General features: G+C 62.6%; 1 protein-coding gene across 1 annotated transcript in view; it reads left to right on the top strand.

Moving 5' to 3' along the window:
* The first annotated feature begins 1,582 nt into the window (after positions 1 to 1,582).
* Positions 1,583 to 9,460, top strand: part of Dusp8 (dual specificity phosphatase 8) — a 10,795-nt gene continuing 2,917 nt past the window's right edge. The window contains 7 exon segments of the mRNA XM_010640460.3: positions 1,583 to 2,904; positions 4,232 to 4,370; positions 8,034 to 8,200; positions 8,846 to 9,005; positions 9,114 to 9,237; positions 9,360 to 9,457; position 9,460. The exon segment at position 9,460 is cut by the window's right edge and continues 344 nt beyond it. Coding sequence (XP_010638762.2) covers positions 2,437 to 2,904; positions 4,232 to 4,370; positions 8,034 to 8,200; positions 8,846 to 9,005; positions 9,114 to 9,237; positions 9,360 to 9,457; position 9,460 — 1,157 coding nt within the window. The 5' untranslated portion in view covers positions 1,583 to 2,436.

Below are 9,460 nucleotides of genomic sequence, written 5' to 3'. Positions count from 1 at the left end.
TAGGGCGGGTGGGGGGGGTGGCTGAAATGCTGCTCCTGGAGGACAAGGCCAGTCCAGACCGTGCAAGAGAGACAGCCATGCTCAGGCCACAAGGGCTGCCTGGCCAGGGCCACCTCTGCCTGACCTGCAGGGCACCGACCACCAGAACCACGGGCCAGCCAGTGTCCAGTCGGGGATTTGGCCAGGGGAGAGCCTAGGTCACCCAGTGTGCAGCCCTGCAGATCTCTGGCAGGGCCAGGCCAGATGGGGATGGAGGTGGCCTCCTTCGTGGCTCCCAAGGACACACACACACCCTCCTGTGGCAGGCCTGGCCTGCAGCATGATGCTGGCCTGGGGTGGCTCTGCTTGGCTTTGACATTGAACAGCGAGGCCAGTGCTGCCTCCCTGCCACAGGCAGTGAGGGAAGCAGGGCTGCTGCTTGATGCCCCTGGTGCCCTTGTCCCTCCAGCTGTCTCCTGAGGGTGTCTGCGTCTGAGCAGAGGTGGGCACCACTGTGACAGGCACATGCCTGTGCTCAGAGCCACAGACCTGACTGCCACTCTGACCTCTGAGTGGGAGCCCATGGTGAGAGCTCTCTGGGGGTGGTGGCCTGGGCCTGGGCTGTAGCTGCTCATGCCTGTGCTCAGAGACAGGAGTACGCCATGTGAAGGCCTTGGTGTAGGAGCCCAGTGGGGCAGGCCATCTCTGGGAGATGGGCGCAGTGTGCAGAGGTGTGCAGAGGTCCTGCGTGTGTGCTAGTGTGCATGTGAGGGTGTACATGTTGGGGTCTCCAGTCCTGGCGTGGGCACATGTATTGGCCTGTGAATGCAAATGGCTGAGGTGGGAGAAGGTACGGAGCGTGTGTCCTGAGTGCAGAGCATGTGTGGAGGGGTGTGTTCCTGGCCGCGAGTGTCCGATCTTGGACTTGGGAACTGCTTGCTCCTCGGCAGAGCCCCTGATGGGAGGTCTTGGCTACCCCACCCACCCGTACACACACACAGCCAAGCCTGGGGTGGGAGGGCTGGGCAGGAGGTGGCAGTGCCTGGCCTGTTCTTCCCACACACCTGCCCACAGCTGACCTGATGCTGCTGCCTGGTTTGCCACTCCCCCAGCTCAGGGTCCTGGTCCCTGGGATGGGAGAGGCCTTCCTGCCAGCCGGGGCACTTGCTCTGGGGGTAGGAGTGAGTGAGAAGGGGCGACCTGCCCACTCTGCAGAGCAGCCACTGGCTCATTCTGCTGCTGCAGGAGCAAACCGTTGCCTGGCACCTCTGCTGTTGCCATGGTGACTGAGGAGGTGCTAACTTGCTAATGAGTCCCCCTCGGTAACGATAGTGCGGCAGTTAATAGGACTGAGCTCCTGCTCTGAGGGCGTCCAGGGAGCAGGGATGAGGACCAGGTGCTACCCTCCAGCCCCCCACCCCACCCCTCCTCCCCCTCCCAGCCTCAGCCTCGTGCCTAAGAGTGGGCACCCTAACCCAGCATCCCCAGGCAGCCTGTGAGTGGCCAGCATGGGACTCAGCACTGGATTCCAACCCCACTGTGGCCCTTCAGGATTCTGGGCTCTTGAGGTTCTGCCCAGAGTTCTCTTGAGGTAGTGGTTGTGGTCTTTGCTACTGGGCACAAGGCTAAGACTAGAGCTCAGCCAAATACCCCTAGAGAGTGTGGCAGGGATCCCCTCGGTGGGCCAGGGATCCCCTGGAACAGGCTGGCCCTTGGCTGCTGACCTTGCCTGTGGAGGGACTGAGGAGAGGCTGGAGCACAGGTGCCCATGAGGACCCCCAGGCCCTGCTGCTCATGTGCACTTTTCCCTCGGGATGCAGTACCCCAGAACCCTGCATTCTGTCCAACCTCCTGTGTGACCTTGGATTGGCCCCACCCCGCTCCCGTGCCTTGGTTTCCCATCTTTTCAAAGAAAACTTGCCAGCATAACGCTGTCTCTTCTAAGGGCTGAGAGGCCTGCAAGGTGACAGGCGGAGGCAGAGCTGACAGGTAGCCAGTGGCAGAGGCTCAGGTCTCCACCTCCTGCATAATGCATACCACCACCTCAGTTTCCAGGGCCCTGCTGAGGTCCACCAAGGTGGGGTACGTGTCACGGAGGCCACTCCCTCGGCCTTACACAGCACAGGTGCACAGAGCCCCGTTGGCAGGGTGGGACAGCAGCCATAGTGAAGGAACCCCCAGACTGAGCCTCAGGGCCCTGGCCTGCAGCCCCCAGAGCCCCCCACCCACAGGATTAGTCAGTCCTGCAGATAAGGAGTGGGACTAGTTGTACACACCTTGCCAAGGAGGGAGGGCAGCCAGCTGGGAAGGGGACAGAGGGCTTGGTGGGGGTGAGGGGTAAGCTCTGGATCCCATCCTGCAGGGCCACGGGGTGGGGACAAGGGAAGTCTGGAAGGACGCCAGGCCAGGCGAGCTCTGAGGCCCTCCCCGGGTGTCCACCCACCCTCCTCCACCTCCATGTGTCCTGGCACCCCCGTGTGCTGGACAGCGGCTTTCCTGGAGACCCTCCCCACTGGCAAGGCCACAGCACATCAGAGAGGAGGGGGCCCCGGGGCAAGTGTGAGGACCCTGTGCTTCAGCACTGCTGAACCTCTGGCTCTCCCTCAGGTCGCGCACCATGCGCTAGGCACTCTCAGCACCGCAAGCCACACCCTCCTCACCTCGCGGTCACTGCCCACTGCCCACCACCCCACCATGGCCGGGGACCGGCTCCCAAGGAAGGTGATGGATGCCAGGAAGCTGGCCAGCCTGCTGCGGGGTGGGCCTGGGGGCCCCCTGGTCATCGACAGCCGCTCCTTTGTGGAGTACAACAGCTGGCACGTGCTCAGCTCCGTCAACATCTGCTGCTCCAAGCTGGTGAAACGGCGGCTGCAGCAGGGCAAGGTGACCATCGCTGAGCTCATCCAGCCTGCCACACGCAGCCAGGTACCCACGCTTCCCAGGCACCCCTTCACCCTGGAGTCAGAGCTGAGCTCCGGGATGGAGCACGGGGCCCTCAAACTGGGCTTCCCGAGAGCCCCACAGTCTTCTCAGCCTCCCCATGCCCATGTCCTCACCCCGCTCCTGCCTGGAAGTCACAGCCTGCTGTTCCTCTGCCCCCCACAGGGCTCAGAGATGGGGGGGCACTGAACACACGAGGAGGCGCGATTGAGTGTGAGGGCATATGGGGACTGGTGGCAGAGGGACAGTGCAGGGGACAGGCCAGGACAGCTAGGTCTGGCTGGGCTCCTCCTGAGCTGGCCATGCCCCCGTACCCTTGTTCTCCCTCAGCCCCTGGGAATTCTCTGTGGTCCTCGGCAGCATCCTTCCAAGGAGGGACAGCCCACTGCTCCCTGGGACCCCCATGCCCAGCTCCTGGGGAGGGAACAGCTGGGCCATAACCCTCCCTGCCCACCACCCCTGGCTGAGTGAGGCACACCAGCTGTCTGGAGATGGGAGCAGACCCTGGTCTCAGGAGTTCCTGCTGCTCCGAGGCCAGCCCGGCAGGGGAATCCATGATTAATTACCCCCAGCCAGGATGCCTGTCCTCCTTGAGTGTGATCCCATTGGCTGCCAGTGACATCATCCAGCCCAGGGCCCGGGATCAGTTTAAGGGCTGAGTGTGCTTAGGGGCGGAGGCATCCACCGACCTGTCTGAGCAAAAGCCTCCCAACCTCCGCCCTGGGACGCTGCGTGGAGGAGGGGATGGCAGGCGCCCCATCTTCCAACGCTGCCACTGGCTTGGTGGGGGCCACAGGGGTGGGGGACAGACCCTGCGCCAGTCCTCAGTTTCTCCACTGGGATGGAGGTGGGGGAGGGCATGCTGGGTCAGCAGTCCTGTGGGGACACCCCAGGCCCAAGGGCACCTGCTGCCTGAGGGCCTCGAGAGCCAGTTTCCCTGTGCTCACCCACCCTGAGAGGCTTCCCCGGCGCCACACACATGCCCCCAGGACCCTGACACTCACCTGTGTCTCCTCCGTGGACACGCACCCTTCCTCACCTGTGGGTGACTGGCCTGGCCCTCCTTGGTCCATAGACCCACCTGTGTGGCTGTGGGCATTTCCACAAGTTGAGTGTGGGCACACTTTCCCAGGGCCATGGAGGGGAGCCTGTGAAGTACACAGTGGGTCACTGCCCTCCTCCCCAGGTAGCAAGGTAGTGGCAGCCCCTTCCTGCCATCCTAGGTCCTGGCTCCTGGCCAGAGGTGGTGGCAGGCCATTGGGTGCCCGAGGGCTGCCTGCAGTGCCCTGACCTCTGCCTGCTCGGACCCCAGGTGGAGGCTGCGGAACCACAGGACGTAGTGGTGTATGACCAGAGCACAAGGGATGCCAGTGTGCTGGCTGCGGACAGCTTCCTGTCCATCCTGCTCAGCAAGCTGGACGGCTGCTTTGACAGTGTGGCCATACTAACAGGTGAGCCTCCTCCTTGCCCCTGTCTACTGGGCTGAGGGTCTGAGGAGGCTGTGGTGGTGGGAGGGCTAAGGCCTCTTCCCCACCCCATAGTGAAGACTGGGACAGCTCAGCTCTCAGTGCAGAGGCTGAGGGGCCTGGCCAGCACCTGAGCAAAGGGCCCCGGGTCTGATCCCATACCAGGGCTCCTCTCGGCCAGCAGGTGCAGGTTGCCTGGCAACAGGCACCTTGACCTGGGCTGCGGGCTGTGGGCCCAGCAGATGGGTGGCTCCCAAGGCCCTGGACCGGGACCACTCACTCACACCTGTGCATGCACATCCTTGTGTACTCACTGGAGCACGCGTACCTGTGCACAGACCATGTACCCATTCATGCACACTCACATTCACTTTACCCTCGCGTACACTCACCCTCACATGCACACCCATGTATGCACACACTTCCCATTCACACGCATGCACACACACTTATGTACTCACACACAGCCATGTATCCATTTATGTACAGTCATGTTCATTTCACCCTCGTGCATGCACACTCATGCACTCGTGCTCACTTGTGTGAGTGCACAAATATGTACCCTTTCTTTTTTTTTCTTTTTTCTCATTATGTAGTTGAGACTGACCTGGAGCTCACTATGTAGCCCAGGCTGGTCTCGAACTCACAGGGATCCTCCTGCCTCAGCCTCCTGGGTGCTGAGATTACAGGCGTGCACCGCCAGGCCTGGCTTGTACCCTTTCATATGCATTCGGCTGTGTATACTCACCCTCACTTGCTCACTTATACATTTGTGCACATACACACTGTACCTGTTCGAGTACAGTCACACTCCTGCACACATGTAATGCACTCACACACACAGGCAATGGCTGAGAGGGTCTCTGTAGGGCCCCCCAGGGAGGCAGCCAGACGGGGCTGGCCCTCCCAGACACCCACCCTCTCCTGCTGCAGCTGGAGTCTTCGCTGACCCCCTGCCCCTGTGCCATGGGCCGAGGAGCAGGTGTGGAGTGGAAGGGTGGAGACAGCACCCCCCACCACCACACGACCAACAGAGCAGCCTGCCCCCTGCCGTCCTTGCTGTCCTTGCCATTGCAAGGTGGGGGCCCCCAGCCTGTGAGGAGGCACTCGGGGACCTATGGGCTGCTCTAGCTAGGCTATGGGAGACCCTAAGATAACAGTGCAGTCCTGCCCTGGGGACATGGTGGGGGTGGGCAGCCTGTTCAGAGCTGTGTGGGCATCTGGTGATCAGAGCTGGAAGGGGTACGGGCACCAACCTGTGGGGTCTGCTGGGATCCTGAGCCTGCTTGGCTGGGATCCGTGACTGTGGTATGTGGGTGAACTCTGGAAGCAGAGGCCCTCGCCCATGAGGCTGAGCACTGGGTAGAAAGAGGTGCATAGGTTCTGGGCACAGCAGGAACCCCCAGGACCCAGCACCACCCCAGCCAGGAATGGAGGCCCAGGACCCTTCCTGAGGAAGCTCTCAGGGTCAAGGCAGCCCCTCCCTAGCCTGCGGGTGAGAAGGCCTGCCTCTTACCTCCCTGGGTGCAAGGGAGGGACTGTGCAGGCGCCCTCACTCAACACTGTAAGAAGGTCCAGCTGGACTCTGTGGCCCCTTCTCTGGGTGGCCCCTGCTCTGTCTACCCTGTGAGGTTTGTGTCTTTGTCTCCACTTCCTGAAAGGCCCATTCAGGAAGGTGTCATGGTCCCCACAGTGTCCCAGTGTGTGGAGGACAGCCTCCTGCCCTTGGGCACGCATACCTCACCCCCAGATGGGCACAGCCCCTGCCCTGAGCTGGCCCTGCACTGCACAGTGGGGACACTGGGAAGGATGCAGGGTGGGTAGGCTGCTGCCCATTCCTAATGAAGGAGGGGTTCTCTGGGGTCATACATCGAGGGTGCTGGCTCCTGGGGACCAGAGAGTGGCTCTTTCTGGGTAGGGCTGGAAATGGGACAGTGGAGGGAGGGGACCCCTCTGCCTGTGGGAAACTGGCCCAGTGCTGGGTTGCAGGCCCTGCCATTGTGACCTCATCTGCCCCTGCCCATCCTGCTGCTGTCTGTCCACCAAGCTGGGTGCTGTGGGAATGCAGGATGGGGATGTGCTTTGTGGCACCTGTGAACCCTGAACACACCTGGACTCTGCAGAAGGGCAATTCTGTGTAGCCTGAGAGCACCTGGGACCATGACGTGACTGCACTCGTGTTTTAGAGTAGCCTGGGCAAGAGTGCAGGATGCTGAGTGTGAGTGGGTACACTCCTTGACCCCCAGAGTAGAGAGAGTGGGGGTAATGGGATTCTGGTAGAAAGGTGCCCTTGGGGGTACCTGAAGAATAGGGTGCCCGCCTCCCTTGTGCCCAGCTCCAGAGCACTGGGTGAAGTCCCTGGAGCCTCCTGGAGTCCCCAGGAGTCCTGGAGAGGGTTGTGCCCCTGCCCAGAATGTGCTGCCTGCCCTCCTCGGAAGGAGCCAGGCTCCCAGGGGCCAAGCTGCAGAGGGAAGAACAGGAGGAAGTGTGGAGAGACGTTCCCCTCCTGGAGCTGGTCCCCAACTGTACCATCCAGGAGTCCCCACGGGCCCAGCATCTGGCCTGCCTCCTCGCAGGGTACCTGTGAGCTGTGTCGTGGCTGGCGCCAATGCCACCTGCTTCTCCCTGTCCAGCCCGCAGGTTCCCCGGGAAGGGACCAGATCTGATGCCCCTACCCTCCCTGCCTGGAGGCTCTCCCTCTTCCATGGTCTCCAAAAGCCTTGCACAGGGAGCCCACAGAAGGCATGCTAGGTGGGGTTTCCTCACTCTGTGAGCTGGGCATGGGCAGAGGCAAAGGCCTAGCCTCCCTGGGTCCCTGGCACCTGCCTCCTCTTGGGGGATGGGGTGGGCTTGGCCTTTGTTCTACTGAGGCCATAAACAGGCACCAGCTTGCCAGGGGGCTGGTCACCCAGAAGCATGCACAGGCAGTCCCAGTGCTGCTGAGGGGACCTGCTCTTCTCTGCCAAGAGCTAGAGACGCATGCTTATGGCTCACAGTCTTGTTTTCGTTGCACCTCGCAGCAAATCTGTGTAAGCAGGCAGGATGAGGAACCTTGAAGTCAGACGCAGGCTCAGCCCTGGTCACTGAGTCAGACATGCCAGAGAAGTCCTGCTCGGTCTCTCCAGCCAGCAGCTGAGGGGCTTCTTCACCAGCTCTACCATCTCCCCCCCGCTGGGTGGAGAGGAGTCATGAGCCAGCCACAGATGCCCTGCTGGCTGTCCGTTCCAGGGGGAGGCCATGATTCAGGCCAGGAGGGCCCTCTGGAAGCCCTCACCTTTGGGGGCTGGCGCCTGAGCCCAGACTGGGGCTCGAGGCTGATTGCAGGAGGGAGGAATTGAGTGATGAGGAGGAAAGTGGCAGAGGTCCAGCCAGCCCCTTGCTGTCCACTGCCACCTCAGCCCACTCTTCCCACATCATAGCAGCGTCCTCAGTGAGGCCAGCCCCAGGAGGAATGTGGGCGGCACAGGCTGCACGCAGGCATTAGCACGCGCCCAGCCGGCGTGGTGTGAGCGGTGTGCCAGCAGGAAGCAGGTGCTTGGCCGGCCAGGCTGGTCCATGGGGCGTGGCAGAGCAGACAGCAGATGTGTGTCCTCGACCCCTCCTGCACCTTTCAGCTGGCCTGACGCGCCGCCTTGCCTCCACCCACAGGGGGCTTTGCCACCTTCTCCTCTTGCTTCCCCGGCCTCTGCGAGGGCAAGCCTGCCACCCTGCCACCCATGAGCCTGTCCCAGCCCTGCCTGCCTGTGCCCAGCGTGGGCCTGACCCGCATACTGCCTCACCTCTACCTGGGCTCGCAGAAGGATGTCCTCAACAAGGTGTGTGTGCGCGGTGGGGAGGAGAGCGCGAGGGAGTGTCTCTTGCTTCCCCGGCCTCTGCGAGGGCAAGCCTGCCACCCTGCCACCCATGAGCCTGTCCCAGCCCTGCCTGCCTGTGCCCAGCGTGGGCCTGACCCGCATACTGCCTCACCTCTACCTGGGCTCGCAGAAGGATGTCCTCAACAAGGTGTGTGTGCGCGGTGGGGAGGAGAGCGCGAGGGAGTGGCGGGGACCCGGCCCTGGCCCCAGGAGCTCAGAGGGCTGGCCTGCTTGCTGGAGGAGCCGGCTCCCTGCCACTTCCCTGGCTGGCCAGAGCACTGGCGTGTCAAACCACTGATGTCACCCGGCCCTGGGCCAGCTCTGAAAGAATCTGTTTTAAAAATGGTGAGGAGGGAAAAGAATGAAGCCACCGCCCAGGCAACCATAGAATTCCTGGGAGCCGAGGGCTGGCCGGAGGCTGTGTCCCCACCCCATCCCTGCACAGTGGGCTCTGGGCTCAAGGTGGGAGGGGCTCCTGGGCCAGCACCTTCCACACAGCAGGTCCAGGCTGGCTCCAGGCTCAGGGGCCAGGCTCCAGGGCTCCCAAACTCTGAAATCCTGCCTGCATTCCACCGCCCCTTTCAACCTGCGCTCCTACCCCTCCAGGATCTGATGACCCAAAACGGAATAAGCTACGTCCTCAATGCCAGCAACTCCTGCCCCAAGCCCGACTTTATCTGTGAGAGCCGCTTCATGCGCATCCCCATCAATGACAGCTACTGTGAGAAGCTGCTGCCCTGGCTGGACAAGTCCATCGAGTTCATCGGTGAGGGGATGGGGGCCCGGGGTCCGGGTTGAGTGGGGTACAGAAGAAGTCCGGAGGGAGGGTGGGGCCTGCGCTCCAGGCCTCACCGCCCCACACCCGCGCCCCCAGACAAAGCCAAGCTGTCCAGTTGCCAGGTCATTGTCCACTGTCTGGCCGGCATCTCCCGCTCTGCGACCATCGCCATCGCCTACATCATGAAGACCATGGGCATGTCCTCGGACGACGCCTACAGGTACCGCACTGGCCCGGCCTCCCTCCACCTGTGCCACCAGGCGGGTGGGCAGACCTGGGGGTACAGGGCGGGCTGGGGCGGCCTGCCACCAAGCACCCTACCGCGGAGCTGCTCCTGCCCAGGTTTGTGAAGGACCGGCGGCCGTCCATCTCGCCCAACTTCAACTTCCTGGGCCAGCTGCTGGAGTACGAGCGGAGCCTGAAGCTGCTGGCCGCCCTGCAGG

The sequence above is a fragment of the Fukomys damarensis genome, unplaced genomic scaffold (assembly GCF_012274545.1).
Source record: "Fukomys damarensis isolate Sample0158 unplaced genomic scaffold, DMR_v1.0_HiC HiC_scaffold_16, whole genome shotgun sequence".
NCBI lineage: Eukaryota > Metazoa > Chordata > Mammalia > Rodentia > Bathyergidae > Fukomys > Fukomys damarensis.
Note: the sequence above shows the minus strand (reverse complement) of the source record. Positions and strands in the feature narration are given on the sequence as shown.